Raw genomic sequence first — 22675 nt, forward strand, 5'->3', positions numbered from 1 at the left:
AATCTGGACTTCAGTTTGACAGAGGAATTCCTATCAGCTATCTCTATTTCATCCTCTTTCCTAAAAACAAGATTGCATGGAGGAAGGGTCTGTCTCTTTTTTCACAGTTTGACAGAATAGGACTAGGACAATATAAGGAAAGGAATACAAGGCAGAAATGGAGATTATTTTATTTTTTGTAAAGGGAGAACTTGATTTACTAATACAGTGGTGCACACCAGGTTACTATGCACAGCTCCACCTATCAGGCAGTTTTAAAACAATGACTTGGCAAAAAAGCATTTTGTGAATTAAGTGGTATGATCAAATGCTGAGAAGGTGACTTATTTTTGGTTTGCTTTATTTCAGTCTTTGCCATACAGATGCCCTTTCAAGATTGTTTTTTAGCAGGTTCTTTCATCGTGTGAAAGATAAGCACATTTACAAAAAATGGGTCTTCTGTTTTGTTAGCTGACTACAGCAGACTGAAATTACTATGCTGAGTTTGGATGCAAGTCTCATCTTCTTTCACTTCTGATCTTTTTAGAAATTATGTCAAGTACATCAGTTCAAATACACCTTGAGGAATCTTCTGCTTTTGTTTTCTTTGCTTTCACCAGCAGTATTTCCTTACCTGTTGTCTGTCTTTGTATGTTAAGCTGTAAACTTTCTGGGTTAGGGACTGCGTTACTTGGTTTTGTATGAATTGCCCTGATCACTGTCTGTTTTCTTGGGACACTTTCTCACAACAAATAATAAGAACGATTACTTGGGAAACTAACTAACTTGATCTTTCTTAAATTGCCTTGCCAGGTAAGTTTGATTAAGTGTTCCTAATAGTTACCAAAAGCATATCATTATTGACTCCTCCTGTGGGAGTCTGTAATACCTGTTCCTTTTTCAGGGCACAATGTGTGTAATAATGTGATGCTTTAAAACTTTGAAAGATTTTAGCTTGTTAATTTTTATTATCTAACCTTTGTATAACATCTAACAAGTGTATTTACAATTTCAGTTTATCTCTATTAGAAGAATTTGACTGCAGCTGTAATGAGTTAGAGTCCTTACCTTCTACTATTGGTTACCTTCATAACCTGAGGACGTTGGCTGTGGATGAGAATTTCCTTCCTGAATTGCCCAGAGAAGTGAGAAGCTGATTCTGTTTCTAAATTACCAATTGATATGTTTTGTGGAGGACTTAAGATTTCATCCCTACTCAGACAAAATACCTGTTAAAGCAATTATTTCTGCCTGATGTGGAAGACCAGATCTTTATTATGTATTCAGTAGTCTCATTTAAAGGTGATAGTATCACTCACCCTAATCATTTCCCTGATGTTACTGACAAGGGCATTGTTTTCTGACTTTGCATTCTCTACTTTCTGCTCTTTCTTATTTAAAGTAAAGACACAATTTAGCCACCTTCTGACATAAAAAGTTAGTGATAAGGATCTTTATTAAAGTGAGTATCCTAACATCTTTGATTTTTTCATTCCCATAGATTGGAAGCTGTAAAAACGTAACAGTTATGTCTCTGCGCTCTAACAAGCTAGAATTTCTTCCCGATGAAATTGGTCAGATGCAGAAGCTGAGGGTGTTAAATCTGAGTGATAACAGGTATAGTTTACGTAATTTTCCTAACCTGCATTAGAAGAATTTGTTTACAAAATACTTAAACTATTTCATTTAGATATATGTAGAATATATTTATGTAAAATACATTTATATAAAGTATATAATCCATTGTAATATGTTTACATTATTTAAACTACGTAGAAAAAATCCTGAACTTTTTTTATCTCTATGACTGGGTCTTGGTTCCACTGAAGTCAAAAGAAAAATTTCAGTGAGGCCAAGATTTGGGTTTCAGTATATTTTCATAAATGAAAACGTGTTTACCTCTCATCTCCTGCTATTTCCATGTGAAAGTGTCACTGATATACATAAACACTTAGCCTTAAAAATTCTGTGTAACTTTATAATATTTTATGTTGTGTCCTCATCAAAAGATTGTAACAGGCTAGTATAGGACATCATCAAATGCAAAAAAAAAAAACAAAAAATAAAACGGGAAACAAAAAATTTTATTTCCTTGGCCAGGACCAAGGTTTCTTGAAAATATCAAATTCTTCTGTTCTTATGCATATGACTGTTCCTCTGAGAAGTATTGGCATACTTAAAATGAACCTCTCTTGATACCCATCCTTGCTCCCATAGGCATCAGAAAAGACTGTCTTATCCTTGAAATTTATAGATGAAAGACTGTCTTATCCTTGAAATTTATAGATGCATATGTTCCAAGAACAGACTCATTTTCAGTAGAACACAGAAATCCAAGTTTGCTCAATAGTGTACAAATGGTAGGTGAATACTATTTTGTTACCAGTTATCCTCTGTAATCAGCAAAAATTTGGGAAAGGACTTTGCACATTTATGCCTGATTACTGTGCACAGTTTTATTGTTGAAATTAAAGTTAACTGTAAAATATGCAATGAAGTAATGTAGAAATGGCTGTAATATATTTATTTAAAATGATTTACTTAATTCTGTTAGATCATTTTCCTCATTGAAATTGTATATCATAAAATACATTAAGAATGGACCAAAACGTAAGGTTAAAGTTAATCAGTTGTTTCGGAACTGTCCAAGTCCCAGACTCAGGTCGTGTGTCTGTTGACTTTGGGTTTCAGATTCCAGTACTCTCCCAGAGGTCATCAGTGTGTTACCACAGTAGGATACATTTGTGCTTTTATCTGTACAGCTGGAGCCTGAAACTGCAACACTTTGAACTGTCTCAGGCTGGCAATCTTGCCAGCAAAGGCAGTCCAGCTTCCCCTCGCTGTTCCTGCCTTCCCATAACACATCATGTGCTGGATGATTTTGTCCAGATGTACAGTGATTTTGATTACATAAGCGATCTAGTAGAAAGCAGCCTGTTGGAAATACGGGGAATGTTCAGATGGACAGTTCCACTGATGGGTCCACCTTGTTTCTGCACAGATAGCTGACACGGAGTATGGGGGAGGAGGAACAGAGTGAGCATGGGAATGGGGAAGCAACGAGACGGTATTGGCTTGTGGCTTCTTGGGGATCCGAGGCCCTGTGGCTGCAGGGCCCACTCCCGGACACGTTAAACCAGTCTGGGCTGGCTCACTGTGCTTCTTCCTCATGCGTGTGGTCATGCCATGAGTGTGTGAGGAAGCAGAAAATTGGGCTTTTTTTTTTTGGCCATGTTACTTTTCCGCTGCTGATTTCATGCACATGATCGCATGAGTAATTGCTGATTATGTGAGTGCTGTTGCTGGGGCAAGAGAGGGAGGAGGCAGTGGATAGGGTAAGAGTATGCAAGGCTTCCTGTTCTGACCAAGCTGATTTTACAGCCAGCTGCCACCAAAACAGCAGTCCTACCCCACCCTCCTTTTTCCACAGTTACTCAGAAAAAGAGAAGATTGGGATTTCCCTTCTAGAGGAAGCTAATTATGGGACCAGCTTCCCCATGATTTTATACCCCTTGGAAAGGAGCATGCCACTGTCCTTTCCCACTCCCTCTTTGGTGCTGGTTGGTAGCCCTGTATCTTCACTTGTGCTTATTCAGATACTCACTGGACAAGTCACTGGACTGATTTAACTCACTGAAATGGCAAGAAGTAGTTTTTCTTGTTGCATTAGATTTCTGCCACTCTTCATGTGTTGGATTTGCTCACAGTGAAGTCCAGCAAACGCCAAAGCCAGCCAAAGGTAAACAGTGGCTGTGCACCTAGGCAGGAAAGTATGAGGAAGGCAAGAGAACAGGACCTTTGCCTTTTGAGGTGAGAAGCAGTTCTCTCACCTCAGCCTGAACAACTGTATCCTGTGAACAGTGCAGTTTTGGGGAATGACAAGACAAGATCAGTAATTCAGGCACCTTCTGGTGTTCTCACATCAGTACAGGTGCTAAACGTGCCTTTGGACCTCCAGCTCAACATGACCTGTACTGACCTGTCACTTTACAAGCTGTCAGGTAACTTAATCTACAGATAAACAAATTGGTTTAGAGTTTATAGTAGCAGGTCACCAAAAATTAACATAATGCTTTGCACACTTAGGCAGAAGTCAATAAAATTAACATCTTTATTACTAGGAAGCTAAAAAAAAAAAAAATATGCTGCTTTTCCTCTTTGTGCCAGATTCTGTTCTGAAACAACAGGACAACAGGAGTTGGGTCAGTTGAGTGGTAACCAGTGCAGAACTAGTGTGAAAGCACAGTCTAGGCTCGGAGACCCGAACCTTAGACCTTCAACCCTTCAGCTTGATTGAATTGTCTCATGTACTTCTCTTGGGGGTGGTGTTAATTTTTACTCCTTTGTCATTATCAGTTTCAGCTGAGATTGAATGTTGCCCTGCTGAGACATTGCGATAATGCTTTTGTTGTGGAACTTCCCACCTTAATGAAACTAAAAAGTTCCAAAGTTTCAGCACCAAGGAGTTTGGACAAATTTCAGATTACTGTCTTAATGTTTGGATGTTCGGCCAAAACCCAGACTTTTCCATTTTCTCATTTTAATATGCATATTAATATTAAGACATTATCCATTCTTTCTTTGAATGAGTCCACATGTTTATGCTAATAAGGAGTGTACTTGGGCTCTGCTCGTGACTAGGAATTTTTCCCTGTTACTGTGATAGTTCTGCGCCTCCACTCTTCCTGCTTCAGATATGGTAAAGGTAAAGCACACCCGCTTTTCTCCTGGATGTCCCTTTGAGCCTTTGGAAGCAGATGCACATACATACAAGAGGAGCAGAAAGGGGATTCTGCAGCCATGCCTCACCCTACAGGGCGATGGGTTCCTGAGTCCCAGCACGTGGGTTAGCCTTCTCCCCTGTGGTGAGAGCTGCTGAGACCTGGCCTCTGTGGTCTCCTCTGCTAAGCAGATCTGTTCACCCCAGGCATTGCTGATGCAGCCTTTTGGCCTGAAAGCATCAACCTTTGTACAGATCTTCTGAAGAGTGGCTGTCACTCCCCATACTAATAAGGAACAGGGATGGACTGTGCACATAGTCAGGTATTCTTTCAGAATTTATCTGGTCAGTCAAATGGTAATCTTTTCTGAATTTTTCCCTTATGTTACCGGGGGGGATTTCACGTTCATTCTGGCAGATGTTCCGTTGTTAACGTATCTTTGCATGTTATCTTCCTTGCAGAGGGAACATATTCCCATTCTGTCATTATGACTGTCAACCCATGCTGATTCTCATAAATGTATAGTTTTGCAAAGGAAACACAGTCTGCCACTGGGGATCTGCCCAATGCAGGATCGTTGATCTTTATTCCAGACTCAACAAAATGCTCTAGTCTTTTTTCCTCTCCTGCTTTCCATGAGCTCAGGACTGCAAACAGTAGCCATGTGCATATGCTGTACAGCCTGGAAGCACAGCCCTTCTTTCCACTCTCCTTTACTTCCATCCTAAGCATCACCTTGGGGAGAAAGTGGCATTGCTGTCACCATCACAGAACCACACAACACTGGGGCTCTGGGCATTGGATGCAGGCAGCCATAGCTATTAAATAGAAATTCCTTATTGCTCCTTCCCCTCCTCCCGTCCCTACCTCTATTTCAAGGGTGTTCTCATAAAATCTTATTTCATCTAAGGTCACCATGGTGCTTTCTCAAGACACCCCTGAGCCAGTGTAGGCAAAGCTGAAGGGCAGGGTGCTCTACAGGACTAACTGGTGTGAATGAGTAGGAGTAGATGGCATGCCATACTCCACCTGTGGAAGCTGAACTGCAAGTTCAAGTTCATCATCCGGGTGAACATTGAGGTGACCACTCCGGAAGAGAACTGTTCTATAACTCCCAGCTGCAGGATGCTTTCACATAGCAATGAGGACACCCCCATCAACACTGCCTTTCATTCTTGGTTGGTCAGATCATCAGCAATTCCAGATCCTGTCCTTTGGTCTGTCTGTAATGCACAATATCTTAACCGAGGTGTTACCAGTGGCTGCAAGTCATTCATGTGGTTCGAGGAGCCTTCTTTTTGTGTGTTGATGACTGGATGGTAAACAAAGAATCAAGGGACCAGACTTGTCAGTTTGTGTAAGTTATATTCTCCCCCTTGTACGATATATATCTTTTAATGAATGCTCAAAATTGAACTTTATTCCTTAATAGTCCATGGAATTCATATCGACAATAGGAGAACTCCCATTAGTGAATACTGACATAGTATCAGAAATACTTCCCTTCCTGGTTGCCCTAATCCAGTGAATGATACCTCAAGGTAGTCTGCCTCTACATTTTTGCATGTCAGACTTCATTTCCACTGTCTAGAGCTGTGGTTGTAAATAGTTTACTTGTGTATCCAATAGCTCTTAGCAGATTGCTTGTCATTACCTTTATCCCAATGAGTCTCTCTGCTAGTAGTTGGGACTATTCAAGTGTTTATTGAGAGATGCCCTTTTGCCACCAAGAATGTTCATTCTGGGGATGTTCCCCATGGTATGGGGAGTACCTTCTGGCTCAAAGCTTGTAGAGGACAGGGATATTGGTGTACTTGCCTCAGCAGAGCACATGGCAGACTTCTGGTACGCTCTCTAAATGGTCATGCATACAAGGAGCAATTTAACTGTGATGTACCATATGAAGAGGAAAAGAGGTGGTCGTCTTCACTGGTGTTACCTGAAGCCTCTAGCTCTCGGTATTGATGCCAGAAACATACATGTCCTCCTGGATCGTAAAATGGGAGATTTGGTCTTAAGTCCTCATGGTTATCTTTCAGGATGGAGGCAAACCTGACATAGACCTCTTTGCTACTTGAGCTAACAGGAGCCACAGATTTTTGTGACTTGGCACATTTTGCTCAAAGGTGGGATGGTATTTGGACCAGTCACTCTGATGCATTTTTAATGCTACAGTTTCAGTAACTGCAGGCTTTTCCCTCTTGTTCCATTTCTTCTGAAGGTCTTCAGCCCTGTAAGATGGACCTTTCTGATCTTAATTGACCTGGCATGACAGAGTCTATTTTGGTTTCAGGATTTTCTCTAAAAGTTCGTGTTAGAATTCTATTTTAACCAGGGAATTAGAGTCCTGCTTTTCTTTCCCATGCCTTACACTCTAGGACTATATCTATATTTCTCATCTCCAATGTTGGGAGTCTTCTCTCCTTTTATCTTCACAGGTCCAAACCTTTTCAACCCTGTTACAGGTCCTTCATCCCTGGAAATGCAGTATTCAGTTGTCTCTACACAATCAAAGGCAATGGTGGGCTGACTTGCTATCAGATTGCTAAGGTGGAGTCTGCTGTGATGGTTAGCATGCATCTGACCAGAGCTTAGGTGACTTTACCATGTGTACTGAGGGAAGTTTTCATTCCAGACACCTGCAGTGCAGCAACCTGGAGCTTCATCCATGCCTTCATCAGGCATGACGCTATATCCAATTCTTCAGGAACTAGTGCAGCATTTGATAAAGTAGTTCTGCAATTGCTGCTTGCACAAAAGATACCAAGGCCTCTATCACATAATGAATCACTGGGGGTAGCTGCTTGGAGTCACCCATTGTTAGAGTGCACATGGGATTCATTCAAAGAAAAAAGATGTCTTGCCAGTAACCGGTGTTCTTCAAAATGTGTAGTCCGCATACACATTTGTCTTCCATCTGCTTCTCCTCTCTCCTCAGAGTCCTTCCAGGTATGAGTCCTGTGATTGAGAGGTAGAATTATTAGAATGTACATTTGGGCTACACTTCCTAAAGAGCATCGGTTACTGGTAAGTAACCTTTCTTTTAGTTTTAGTTGTTCTTAAGGAAGCTGCTCTTAAAGAAGAGCCATCACCTTTCTGTATTTTATCTGCTTTTGCCAGAGCATCAAAAATAGTTGGCATCAGAAATGCTACCATAACTGTTATAGAACTACTTAATTATGTTTACTGTATTGCTAAATATGTGGGAGGTATAGGATACACTCTGAGGTAACAGCATTGAGTCCTGGTGTCAGAACTCAATTAGTAGTTTGAATCTCAGCCATAGAAGTTAGATGAAAGAAGACCCTAAGATAATATGATCCATTCCAAAGAAAAGACTGTTCCTTGGTGTATCTTTTCTTTTTCTGTTTAGCTATTTAGTTATACAATATTGTATTTGTATGCAGTATTGCATACAAAAGTATGTTTGTAAGCAGCACATGGATGGGTGGATACTGATCATGTTCTTTTAAACTTTCACACTGAAAAACCCTGCTATTATCAATTTCACCGAAAGTTACCTTGGAAAATTATCACAAATAGTAACTATCTGTGGGCTTGACTGACTTTCCTGTGATAGGGCTTGTTATGAGTGACTTTTGGTGGTTTGCATGTTGCTTCTGTTTTGAGTGTTTGAGTTGTTATTTGAGAATTCTTTCTGAATGTCACTGAAGTATAATGTATGTATTGATGAAGCTAGAAAGAATGCCCTAGGTGTTTAGTAAGCTCCTCTTATTGTTACTGCATTTAATATTCAGTGGAAACTCTTGCCATACTCTGAGATTGCTTACTTAGAACATAACAAAAGCAAAATTTAGTACTTAGTACAAGTACATAGTGGCTTATTTTACAAAACCATGAGAAAAACAGTTATTACCAAGAAGGAAAAGTTGAAATTATGTCTGTCAGTAGACTTACAATAGAAACAAAGGCCGCATTCAACCCATAAGATTCTCTCAAAGATCAACATTTGATATTTTTTATCGCATTGCTTTGCTTTTCTTGTTTTCCATAAGACTCAATAGCTTACTCTTAAAGTACTTAGTCTTTTAAGTACTTAAATTATATGAAAGATATAACCTAGGATAAATGATGGCACAAATTATTTTAAAGTCTTCATTCCCGAGTGGCATAACCTGCTGACATGTAACTTCTTCAAGGCTGTGGAGTCATACAGTACTAACAGATTAAGGTTTAGGGATGTCATTTCAAAAAGTGTGCTGTTGTTGTTTTGGTTTGTTTTTATTCACCTAAGGAACTGCAGGGGAAATTTATTTCTTTTTTCTCATAAGAAAATAGTTTTTGGGTGAGAATTGAACACTGTAAAAAAACACATCCATATCATGCTTTTCAGAATTATTTTCAAATTAATGTGAATAGTTGTTTTGCTGAAAAATCAGTTGGTCCTCCGGGATTCACCATGTAATCAGAATATTAGAGTACTGTTTCATGTTCTTCTGCTTAGAAGAAATATTTTTATTAATATTTAAACATTTGCATTTACCAGTAATATGTGTGATTTTACATGTGTATATTATTTTAACCTAATTAATATGAATACAGACTGTCTATATAGCACTAAGAAGTTTTTTAATTTGGTTATCACAAATTAATTTAACAGATTAAAGAGACTGCAAACAGTTACTAGTGATTAAAAAATTGCACATGAATCAAACTGTTGCTCATGCAAGAAAGAATGTGCAACAGGTGGCTGCTGAGTGCTACAACTAGTACAATTTTTCTGAAGATTCAGAGATGTCATTTTCCCATAGAAGTCAAATCTTTGGTCTCCATTTGGCTGGTGCCTGAAAGAACAGCTGCAGGAACTGTGGCTCTGTTTCTGTTAGTCTTGTTCTCTGTCCTGACTGGTGGATTGCAGTTGCTCTGAGAGAGTGAAGCAGCGGATTGCAGTAGAGAAATGGCCTCATGTAGAGGTTATTTATTCAACTGAGTAAAATATCATCCATAGTAAGAATAAATTATTTTGGTACAGCATAATTTTCCTTTGAATTGTAAGCTAGTTTAATTTGGCCATCTCTTTAATTAACTATCTTTGCACTGATTCAGGTTTCATCTAGTATTGTGAATACATTTGCCATTAGATTTGTGAAAACAATTATGTATGTAATTTTCCAAACTGTAATGAGATATTTCAGAATTTAAGCATAAAAAAACCCCTCTTTGTGGAATAGCACATTCTTAAACTTTACATTTCTTTCTACTGATTTCTGATTATAATCATATATTACATAAATGGAAGCCGTGCAGATTAATCACTTTCTTAAATTATTGAGGGGCAGAATATATATTTTCTGTTTTCTCCTTCTCCAAGGAGGCCAAATCCTTAAATTAGGAAAATAAAAGTTAGTTTTCTGAAATCAGCAGAGCTATGCTGATTTATACCAAACGGGGGGTTCTCATAACCTATAGAAAGTAATCAGCCTATGTCTGTACAAAACTAATACCTGAGTTCCTGTGTAGCTGTTGTGTAACCATATTTTGACTGATGAAGCTAGAAATATATTTATGTATTTACCTTTCACACCTGAAGTAATATAGTATATATGACAGGTATCATGGGACTTGTTTTGAAAGTGGGTATAATGCAAAATAACTTGGTAATTCAGTTGTTCAGAGAAGCGCACACATGTGCATTAATTACGTACAACTTATTGTATACAATTTTAAAAACTCTTAAAAATTGCAGTTAAAAAATGAGGCTGAGTCTTAGTTGAAATTTTTCAAAAAAGAGTAACGATTTTGGGTGCCTCCATTCTTTGATCTCTAATATGAGTTTTTTTCTTACTAAAGAGTCCCTAAAATCAGTTCTTTTAAGATGTTTAAAGGCAGGTATCCAGGCTTATTGACAATGAAGAATTAAAAATGAAGACTTCTGTGCTTTCTTTGGAAATGCAAATGGAAAACCAGCTTGGAGATCCCTTGCCCTGCATCATTTCTGGAGGCTACTTACCAGTTTTGCTTCTGCTTTTGATGCACTTTTCAACTTGACTGAGTTGTATACTTCACCAATAACCCTCCAGCTAGATCGGTTACCACTTTCTTGGTAGGGCTAGTTTGTCAAAGCTTTTGCCTACATATCTGCTGCTTGACAGAATATCAGAAATGCAAACATGCTGATAGGATGGGGACATGGTAATATTGCAGTGCAGAATTAATGTAAATTTGTTCATTGTTGCCAAATCTGCTTGGGAAGAAGTGTAGCACAGCGTGAGTCCGCCTGATATGCTGTTGGCAGGTATGATGTACTTCTACCTCCACACTGAGCCAGCTCCATGTGGCTGTTTTTAACGGCATCAGTGAGCTCAAACTGATAACCCCTGCTGAGCATTTTCTGCAGCCCGGGAACTCTTCCGAAGTAGCATGGAACCAGTGGTTGTTCCATCATGTAGGGAAGAGTGACATTGGATGAGCTTGGGACAAATCTACACTGTTCTGCTTCCTTCTTAATGCCACAGAGCTTCTCAGCAAATCTAGTTGATTATGTGCTATCCACAGGAGGAGGATGAAAGGTCAGATTAAATCCGTTAATAATTTGACTTCCTGACACTAGAAGGGTGTGTTCAGCACTTTCACGGTGCCTGTGCGGTCTGTCATTGCAGACCTAAGGCTTGGTTTGCTGCACTGCAGCTACCATTCCTTTTGGCCTAGAGGGGCTCATACTGTCTTCCGTGAGAAGACTGCTTTAATTCATACATCTTCAGTAGAAGAAATGCGTGAAAGTTCTGGAAAAACTAAAAACGTTTTTTTTATTAGAAACTATTGTCTTTCCGGGGTCACCTCTCATTCACACAGCCCTAAAGTCCACCTCCCAAGTTCACTATCTTTCAGGCTGTGGGCTACAGAAATGATAGAATATAGCTATATACTTCCTTTTACAAAGTCAAGAATCTGAATTCCAAGGAGACTCTTACTGCAGCCTTTGCATTTTTTCACCATCACCCTCTGCAGACAAAGCTTTTCTGTGTAGTTTTGAAACTCATGCTTCAGGTACTAAATCCTGAACTGTAAAGAAATAAAGGTATCTCTTGAAGAGCAAAAGTCCTTTTTTATATACTGAAAGAAAGCTGAGATAAACACTGTTTAAGGATCCTTACGTTAAGTATTAAAGCTTAAATTTGTCAGCTTAATTTATGAAGAATAAGTCACAAACTGCGCTATTCCAGAGACAAGTACTAATTTAAGTTATGAAAAAATGCTGTAGTATCCATTTTATGTTAAGTTAGTAATGACAACTAAACTTCAGCTAGTTTAGGCATTCTTTCCTTTTTTGTGGCGTTAATTGTAGGTTTAAACACATGCATGCGCGCACACACATACAAAAATGTTCTCGTATATATAGGCATTTAATTGGACATTATCTCATAGCACACTATGTATGTGTATTTAATCATGTAATTTATTTCATTTGCACAGATAAGTCATCTTTAAGATCAGGTATTCTTATTAAAACCACAATCTTTAAAGTGCATTACTTGCAGTAAGTATAGACTGCTTTCTGAAATAATGTGATTTTCAACGGTAATAACGTTGAGGTAAAAATACATGTAAAGTAATTCCATAATAGATGCTTTTTCAAAGTGTTGCATGGAGACCATGGTACAAAAACTTGCAAGATCCTTATCTCCCAGAAATATGCATAGATGTTTAGGGTGAAGAAGGCTGTAGGAAAATTGTCATTCATTTACTGATAAAGGGGCAAAGGATTCTCCTGATTTAGTCATTTAGGCGGAGTATCTGACAGCATATTGCCTGTCTTTATCTGAGGCGTGAACCAATGTATCTTCAAGAGCTTTTTCCCATAATATGGGATTGTCCAGTGCTGTCAGAAAAGGGTTTTCCCTCTTTTTCTTAAATCAAATTTAGCTTTTGTCTTCGTAGACAGTCCTTTGGTTGGTCCCTTGCTTTCTACAGCACTCCCGCTCCTTAACCTTGTGTACCACAAAGGTGAGAGAGCGTCACTGTGTTATCAGGACAGCCCTCTGCGTTTTTGTACAGGTTGCAAAGTAAAACAATACATTTTGTAAGAGTTCCTGAGAAAAAGTGCATGAAATTGCCTCAAGTATCTGGTCATCTTTTCCCCATTCAGATCCTTTAAACCACGTGATTTATGCAACCTGAGAAAGTTTACTTGGAGGAAATGTGCTCACATATATAATTAAGATGCTAATTATTTTTACTCTTGTATTTAATTTTGTCATGGGTTAATCACGAATATTTATATTATTTTATTTTTTTCAAACATTTCGGAAAAAATAATTTTGAATTATCTTAGAGTATTTTCTGTTCCAAAATTTAAATAAAATAGAAGTGTTTACATTAGCAATTGCCTTAACTACAAGTGCTGTCCAAGGAATACTGGGTGGAATTTTGGCTACATTAGAACCGTAAGGACTTTGCTGTGGGTCTCATTGGGACCAGGATCTTTCCTGTTTTCTGTGTTGTAAGCTGTATATTTGGTCACTTGCTCTTTAATGATACTGTCACAAAGCCAGGTAATTGAAACAACGTGTTGGTGGACAACAATAAAATACTCATTAAGCCTCAGATTTTTATATTAAAACCAAGGGAAAGCATCGATAGCTTCTTTGTACCTTTAGGGAATGACATCAATATTTTTAGATTCCAGATGTGACTCTTAATGTGGAAGCCATTTAAGGGAATGCCCTTAATAAAATACTAATTTTTTTAATAAAAAGTGGGAGGAAATAAAAATACAAAAGCATATTGATTTCAGTAGAATCAAGTTAAAACATGCTGCATACAAATCTCTGAAGGAAACTACTGTGGAAAGATTCATGTTGCTCCAATATTATTATTTACAGATTGAAGAATTTACCATTCACCTTTACTAAACTTAAAGAACTTGCAGCTTTGTGGCTTTCTGACAACCAGGTAATGACTTTTAATGATCATATTGTTTTCTTAAACTCCAAGGGGTCTTAGTAAGGGGCATAAATAAAACCTACAATTTAGTACATGACCGTAGTAGAATTTAAGAAGCTCTTAGTCCTGGGCCATTTTTTTAGTTTCGTATCAAGGTGTAGGTTCTTCTGACTGTTGTTTATTAGCTGGGAAAGCTGACCTTTGCAGGGCTTATTATTTTCATCTAACTAAACTTCTATATCCTGACAAAAGCTAGTAAATAAAAGGCAAAAGTATCAACAAGATGTTTGTGGATAGAAACCTGCAAGGTAGGATTTTTATATCAAACGTGTTCTTTGTCCCATCCCTTGTCCTATATAACTCCATTCTTGTCTTCTTCCTTCTCCCTTTTCCTGTCCATGCTTCCATTCCTGCATATTTAAACTTCCATTAAAACCAGTGGAAGTTTAGACATTTAAAGGGTGCACAACAAGTCTTAGTCTTTTTATGGAGAAAATTCTCATTTAAGTTCCTTTTAAGTTTTGCTTAAATATGCCTTTATTTGGTCCAAGGTGCTTGGTTGGTATGTCATTACTATAGATTCCTTAAGGTTCTAATTTTAAACAAATGACACTCAGAAATACAGCAGTTCAACCAGCATATGGGCACTGGAATATCTCCCCATCAATCCTTACCAGGATTGGTGGACAGAAGAATTTTGCAGTTCCAGGGTTTAACTCTAAAGGAAGGAAAACTCCATTTGCAGCATGTTCAAAATGTTCAACGTACCTAACAGTTTTTAATCATCTCAGTAAGTTCTTGTAATTTCATCTTTCTCACCTTACAGTAATGCCCTACTGCAGATATTATGTCTCTCTAATTGAAGTTGATCAGTGTAATTCTGTAGGGGCCCATTATCATGCCACTGAAAATTAATTCATCCTTTTATCCATGTGAAGAGGCCACAGAGGCTCAGATCCTGCAGCCACCTGTAAGCAGAAGAGCATGTCCGTAGGCCCATGTTCAGTGCTGCTGATTGCAGAGTGGCTCAGAGCAGGGAACGTGCCTGTCCACAGGGCATTAGCCGACCGATAGAGGTCATTTCGTTGTCAAGATACTGGATAATCTTCCTGTTGACTCCTAGCCAATGTGTACCATTCAGCCAGGCACTCAAATCATAACGAAGCCAAATGTAATTTGATCTATAGATTTACATTGATATGTACTTATTGCACTTTTCCTTAAATGTAATTTTTACTTGCATAGGTAAGAAAAAAGTTTTAAGGCCAAACAGAGGGAAGATAAAATAGGAGGAGTAATGCAAACTGATGAGTAAATTTTAATGTTAAATTAGGATTCTGCTCTTTCTCACTCTTTTATCTGTTAAAAAACTGACATTACATGAATCTTCAGCCCAGCCACAGAACATGTACTTTCTTCTGAATATATAATATTTTTTCAGCATTCTGACTTTCCTACAGTTAACATAGATAAAATTTCTGTTCTATGAACCATGACAGTCGCTCCTAGATGCTACACTAGAGCAAAGCAATAATAATATTCAGTTGCACTAAAACATAACAATTACATCTGAATATTCAAGGAGCCTCAGTGTAAATTCTGCAGTAGCTCGCACCATCATTATTATAAGATGAACTAATGGCTGTCATGAACTTGGCTCCTCATTAACCGTAGCTTAAAATAAACCGCAGTCATAACATGGGTGTTTTACCTGTGCTGTTGCAGGCCCTGTTCAGCTGCTCCTTTAGCTTCCTCACTGGTGTGATTCTCAGTATGCACTCAGGATTTCTGATATTTAATATTCTTCTGTTGATCCCAGTAGGAATTACAGACACACCTGAAGTGAGGAATGGGAGAGAAAATATTTAGATCAGATTTATACTTTCTTTAGTCCACAAAGATAGGATCATTTTCATACAGAATTTTAGTTGCTCTTGTATTTTTTCTTTGTCAGATGCTAAAATCCCCTTTCATTATCATACATGCTTTGAGTGAACGATCCTTGTTTTCCCTTTCTTATACAGTCCAAGGCTCTCATTCCACTGCAGACTGAAGCTCATCCAGAAACAAAGCAGAGAGTACTGACTAACTACATGTTTCCCCAGCAACCCCGCGGTGATGAAGGTAAAACACCATCAGCAATTCCTGCAAAGGCAGAAATGTGTTACATTGCTTATTCAGATAATGGAGATAAAAATGGAGGGATGGAGAGGGAGGAGTTTCAGACGATGGTTCCATGTCTGAGTTTCTTTTTCGTTATATGAAACCAGCAGTGCGTACATAACAGTCGGTGTTTTGTCATACACAAAGGACACCTTCCATTTTCAAATCACTTAGTCTTGACCCATCAGGCTTAGGTTGTCTTAAACACTCTTCTGTTGTCAGAAGCATGGCCTCATATAAGGAATTTGAACCTGGTCGTTAAGTTTGCAGAGGAGAGAAATTGTAGGAGATACCTTGCTGCCGTCGGACAGACTGTTGGCTGGACCCAGCGCAGTGTGCTGCAACACCGGCAGCTGTCTGAAGGCACTGGAGTGGGGCTTTTCCAAAACATTGTGCCTCCCAACTCACATACATAGGTTAAATTACAGGGTTTGCACACTGCTCCCTCCCTCATCTCTGCCCCCCCCCCCCCGATGCAGTTGCTTCCCACCATTCTCTCTTCAATTTTAATATTAAAATCTGTTTGTAATTATTTGCCTGTTACTACTCTCATTACTCCCCTTCAGGAGTTTTAAGAAGACAACCCAAGATTACAGGATCATCTAAAAACTTGTCTTTTTAGATCATTCCCAGTCTTTTGCTAGGTGCACTAATTACATGTTCTGTTGCGTTGCTGTTTGCAATTAAACTGTAGATTTCCCGTCAGACAGTGACAGTTTTAACCCTACTTTATGGGAAGAGCAGAGACAGCAACGTATGACTGTTGCCTTTGAATTTGAAGAGAAAAAGGAAGAAGAGGAAAATGCAGGGAAAGTTAAGGTAAGATCTGTCTAGTTTGTGTTGGTGCTTACATAATATGGACAGTGTCCAACTTGCAGATCTTGTGTCAAAGTATTTTTGTGTTTTAAGCGTGCAGATAATACTTCAAACTGTAATTCCAGTGTAGCAGTTGAGGAAGAATAGCATCTTTTTTTCTCCCTGAAGTACACATTAATAATTTCTGGTTTTGCTATTGTTGTCTACACAGCAAAAGTTGGTTTTCATAAGTCAGTTAAGGCCCATAACCCTAATGTTTGGTTCCTAATGTGACAGATGTTTTATAATTAAGACAACACAAAATGTTTCGAGGCAGAGAATTACTATGCAATCGTATAATACTTTACAAATATTTAGATCACGTGGGTGATTTCAAATTCGCTCAAAGTAGAAGTGGATGAAGGCTTTGCAACTTCATGGCATTAGATATGAGTGTACACTGCAGAAGAGGATGGAGAACAGAAAGCATCACCCCTTAAATTTTGTAACCTACCTAGAAGTTTAGAATAATTATCTAAACATAAATGTCCTCCCCCACTCATCTGTAATTAAATTCAGAGTTTTCAACTGAGTCATTAGTGGCTTGTACTGTTAGAAAGATATTGTCAGGTCCTTCTATTTTTAGCATGGCATGAAAATTTCTATTTCTTGCGTAATATCAAGGAATCAACCCAGATCATACACTTTAACACTGCAAATTTTTGACTGATACAAGATACTGAACATAAGAAGTGTCACCAAAGACAACATCATATGAGATGAAAACCATATTTTAATTTAAAATTTAATAACAAAATATATTTATTAATAGTCATTTAATTAACATTGCACTTATATTATCTTGGAAAACTTAGATTTTCCTTTTTGATAATTCCTATTTTTTCTAATTATGAGCTTTCATCTAATTTTTTGTGATCAGAGTTAATGGACTGTACTGTTTTAGTTGAACAGAAATGAATCGTTTTTAAAAAAAGCAACCTTTGACTCACAATAACTAGATTGAATTAAATATTAAAGATAAGATTAAAATAAATAGATAAACACTAATAGATTAAGCTAAAAATAGATTAAAAATTTTACCCCTATAAACTGCAGGTATATGGTCCATGGAAAACAGAGCATTTGGAAGGATTTTTTATTGTTTCACCACTTCTAGCCAGAATTTTAACTGTGGGCAATATGGCTGTCCAAGTGCCAAAATTGATTAAAATACTAACAGAAAGACAGATGTGAATTTCTGTGATGATAGGATGTTTTAATTGTATGTTATTTGCAAGCACTGTTTTCAATATTAGAATGTTGTAATAAAATGAATCATATCCCTTATATTAAAATAAGAAACTTTCAGAATTTCAGAACACTATGAATGTCTGAAAATCTTTCCTTAGAGTAAATTGTTCTTGTAGAGAAAATAAGTCCTCCATACGCAAAATCCTGTTCCTGTACTTCAGTTCGAGTGCTGAAATCTGCTCTACAGAGAGCAGAGAGGCAGACATAAAATACACAGTACCACATTTTTGGTTTTCCTAGAAACTGCACTTAACAGAAATAGGACATGGCCTATGGTGCGAGCAGGAGTCTCCGCATGGTCCCGCTTGGGATGCCGCTACGCTGTACCAGAGCTGCTCAGGAAGCTGTCAATGCCCTGGTCACAGTGCTTTCTTACCTGGGCTCTTCTGACCTTCCTGGCAATCTTGGCCAAATGTGTGACCCGTGGAACAGAATTTGCAGTTCCAGAGCTGTGCATTTGGTCAGGCTGCCTCAACTCAGTTTCAGTGGAAAATCAGAACGGCAGCATGGCCTTTGGCCTGGCCAGTTGTGCTGTTAGCGGAAGGATTGTTTTTTGTCCCTGTGGGTGAACCACGTTCCATGGAGCTGCAGCCATCCATAAAGTTTTGGCTTAGCTGTCTGAAGAGCAAGACAGTCTTTTTCCTTCATATCACCACTTCTTAGTGGACAAGAGTGGGTATAAAACAGTGTTTTAGTACATGAGTCCATTTCTGTATGGGATTGCTCTATTCCCACATACAGTCCTACATTCCTCTCCTCCATAATGACCATAACATCTCTTCATCACAACAAAACCACCTTCCCTTATATTTGACACCAAATTCTGCAGCTGATGCTATAGATATTGCTTATGTACAGAAGAATTACAAATGAAATGCTAAATGTGAAGCTCAGAGCTGGTCAGAGATTTCCTCCAGTTTGTGTGCCTTCAAGAGAGCATCTCCCCTCTGTCATATCTCACTGCATATACACCAGATACCTATAAACACCTACAGTTTGTAAGAACTGAAAGTGGGAAAATAATACTCTTCAAACCAGGGATATCTTACCAAGCTTTGAAAAGAAAAGATTTGCCAGTATAGGATTTTTTTTTTCCTTTTCCCCATCACAGAAAATACCCTTTTTACCCAAGCCATGAAAAAATGAGCCCAAATTAAATGGTTAATAATAGGATAGAAACATCTATTTGGTATGTCTTTGCTCTTTCCTGGTGAGGCTAATCATCTCAAATGCTATAAAGAATTATTTGACCAAACTGTTCACCAGCCTGTGTTTAGATGCATGAGCATAAGCTAAAAACTGAATTCTGGAACATTTTGTTAACTTAGTGTTTGTCACTGCATGTGTCATGGTAGGTCTTAGGGAGGTATTACCAGGTACACTTCTAGCAATTGCACCAGACCTGTACAGGATTTGAAGGTTATCTTAAATTATCATTAGGAGGTAATGACAAACTTTGGTTGTTTTTTGTAAAAGCATTTGTAGTTTTCACTTTGTATCTTTCATAGTTAAAATTGACACTCAGCCTACTGTACATTAAAATAGATAGGGTAGTTGAAATTATTCAATAAATTCTTCCATCAAGAATTTTTCACTTAGAAAATTCTCTTTTCAGGGTCATGATGCTTTTGAGGTAACATTTGAATATACCAGAATTTTACAGACAGAGAATATATATTTTATCTGTTTTATCTAGCTACTTTTAAGATCATTTATGGAAATATCTGCATTCCAATGGACATCACCTGCTGTAGCAGGTAGTCTTTTTACTGTTTAATACTAATACTCACAATGATATATGAGAGTCTTACTGAAATCTTTGTCTGTGACTCGGCTGTCTCGTGATAGTCTGTCAGTTAATTTTTCCTTGACTAGTACTTACTGAGGATTTGCTGTGCGACGGGACTTCTAGCTGCGTTTGGCTGTACACTTTACACTGAAATCATGGCTCAGATTTTGTGAAAAAGCGGTTGCCTAATTAGGCCACATCTAAATATGATTTCTTTCAACCTAAATCAACCACTGCTTTAGTAGTGCCATACATTACACACTTAATATCTTCTTTCTGTTGGAATTGTTTATTAGCATATGACATTGTAGCCATACATTTAACATTTTATGTTAAAAATGTGTCAGAATCTATTATCTGGAATGTTATTCTGTGGTGGTTCAGAATTGTACACTAGTATTTAATATAGTTTTATTTTCCAACTCAGTCATGCTTTGCATCTGAGACATTCCCATCCACAGACCATATTCATTTGAATCCAAATTTTCTTTTTTCCTATAATACAATAAAGTTACCTATTGAAAGTAAGCTCCCTTTGCTTAATTCACATGAAAAGTGAGGTAAATACTTCTCCGTGGTAAGTGCTTCCAAATACATTCTTATCATGTGGTAAATGTGAAGTAATTTCAAATTTCATAGCCTCAGTAAAAAGAAACAGTTATGATGACACACAGCTTGTACTGGGAGCTGTAATTTTGATTTGTTGAGGGTTTTTATTACGTTTCCACCCTAAATTCAGGCCTAAAGAGAGCGGCAGACTCAAGAACACCTTCTGGGTTTCAGCTGACTGCTTTTGTCCTATGTTATTTGTGCTGTGCAGTAGGCTTCCTTACAGTGGGCTACTCCAGAGGAGGTGCTTCATGTTTGATCCCTTGAGTCACGGACTTTGTGTTGAAATCAAAACTGCATTTTGCACCTCATATAAAGAGAGTGGAGACAGAGTGGGTTTTCAGTGTGAAGGGCGGATGGAGGATAGAGTGGGGTGGGCAGGAGGCACTCTGCAGGGGAGAGGGACGTGGCAGCTGCGGCAATGCTGGGGATAGGCTAGGCTTAAGCTGTGAACCTACAAAACCATCCACTCTCTCTGCACCACTCAAGCCAGGCTTGCTGAGGACGTGCTTTGTTTGGGTGTACTCTTCTCTTTCCCCAACATCTTTTCTCACAGTGTGGTCCCCAGCAGACAAAAGAAGTCTGTAACACAGTGGGGAAAGGTATAGGGAGAGGTGAGCATCATGCCTTCTTTCCTGCATGGATCACTCCTAATATGCTAATTTGCTGTGCCATCTCCTCGGAGCAGTTTGCTGATAGTTGCGTCATCTTCCACCACATGCTGGGGAGTGGTGTAATCCACTAGCCCCCTCAACTGCTCTTCCTCTTCAGCTCAGCCCTGCAATTTTATAGAATTGTCTTAAATCTACAATCGCTTTGGACATGGGTGGATACAATGTTTCTCTATTTCTGAGTGATAAAAATTATAAACTTAAATGTTGAGTACTGCAGGAAATCTCTAGGTCTTTCAGTCAACTAAAGTACTCTTCAGTGTGACTCAGGGTGCCATTTCTGTAGTGGTTTGAGTATGTTTTCCTGTATTTTCTGTATACGTAAGAGTAAGATTCATACACTTGAGTGCATGTGCACACATTATACATCTCAAAGAGCAAATAGGTCCCAGTAGATCAGATTCTGTTCTGAGTTGTTAGAGGTAATTCAGATTAATTCAGTACACTGAACATAGCTAAATTAATTCTGCATTTACACCAGTATTGTTATGAAAAAGTGTGATTTAATATGTTAGTACTCTCAAGTCAAGTGTAGAATTAAAACACAGTGCTCTCACAGGGTGAAAGCGGTTTATAGGGAAGCATTCCTGTTCATTCTTTTATGTCACTGAAGTTCCATTATAGATCGAGTCCAAGGACTTAACAAAAACCCTGAAGATAAATATATGTAATGCATTACCCCAAATAGATTAATTCAAAAGCTGAGGAGTTTGCATCTAGCCATAGTACTATAACCATAGTTTTAGTTTGCATGTTGTTTTCATTTTGTATTTGTGTTTTAATTCTTTTTATGAATGTTCAGGTTGAAATAAATCTAAAACGTTACCCTACTCCATACCCGGAGGATTTAAAGAATATGGTAAAATCAGTTCAAAATCTGGTGGGCAAAACAAGCCATGGAGTACGGCCTGAGAACTCAACACCAACTGCGAACAGTGAACAAACTGTGAAAGAAACATATGAGCACAAGTGGCCCATGACGCCAAAGGAGATTTCAGTGGAGGTAACGTAACAGGATTGTTGTTCCTTTCAAGAGCTCAAGATGGGGTTTTAATATAACTCCATCGCATGATATTCTGCATCTATTCTGGACTTCATACCTCATAGTTTTCAGTTTCATTCTTTAAAGTTAATTTAGTTTTATATTGAGTCCGCTGTTTTTCCCAATACTACTAAGATTACCAGACTGAATTTTTGGTTTTAAATCTACTTAGATCTGAATTTTGGTATTGATATATACAAGCGCTCTCCTGAATTTTAATATGAGGGACTTGCATAATAGCAGGAGAATGGACCTTATCATGATTTACATCGCAGTCTTAAATAAGTGTATTTGAGTCAAATATGTAAACGACAAACCAGTTTGTTCTGCCTGACAGCAGGTTCTGCTGCTTCTATTCACATTAAACTTAATACATAGTGAATAAACCTTATCAAAAGTTAGTGAAGGCAGTAGGAATGCTTCATTGACTGCAGGGATCTTTAGATCAGGCTGCCTGGAATAGGAACTTACTGTGAATTACAGAATCTAGACCTTAATATCTTTTCACCTCTTTTTTATTTAAACATTATGATAGATTTGTTGTGCTTGAAATATCGCTGTCTGTGGCTAGCCATATATGCATGCATTTTTCTTTCCCAGTTTTCCATGTATGTAACACAGATCAGGTCATTTTTATTTATTCAGCAGTCTCTGCAACTGCCCTGTCAGTTCTCTGTTTCATTTACAGTTA

At 38.1% G+C, this 22675-nt stretch overlaps 1 protein-coding gene across 3 annotated transcripts in view; it reads left to right on the plus strand.

The window, feature by feature from the left end:
* The window catches only part of LRRC7 (leucine rich repeat containing 7), a 191303-nt gene that overhangs the window by 131567 nt on the left and 37061 nt on the right, over positions 1 to 22675 (plus strand). For all 3 annotated transcript variants that reach the window (XM_064516351.1, XM_064516352.1, XM_064516353.1), the window contains exons 11-16: positions 995 to 1124; positions 1481 to 1596; positions 13544 to 13613; positions 15629 to 15728; positions 16462 to 16586; positions 21745 to 21945. In XM_064516351.1, coding sequence (XP_064372421.1) covers positions 995 to 1124; positions 1481 to 1596; positions 13544 to 13613; positions 15629 to 15728; positions 16462 to 16586; positions 21745 to 21945 — 742 coding nt within the window. The remainder of the gene's footprint in view (positions 1 to 994; positions 1125 to 1480; positions 1597 to 13543; positions 13614 to 15628; positions 15729 to 16461; positions 16587 to 21744; positions 21946 to 22675) is intronic.

Source organism: Dromaius novaehollandiae, chromosome 8 (genome assembly GCF_036370855.1).
Source record: "Dromaius novaehollandiae isolate bDroNov1 chromosome 8, bDroNov1.hap1, whole genome shotgun sequence".
In the NCBI taxonomy this organism is placed as follows: domain Eukaryota; kingdom Metazoa; phylum Chordata; class Aves; order Casuariiformes; family Dromaiidae; genus Dromaius; species Dromaius novaehollandiae.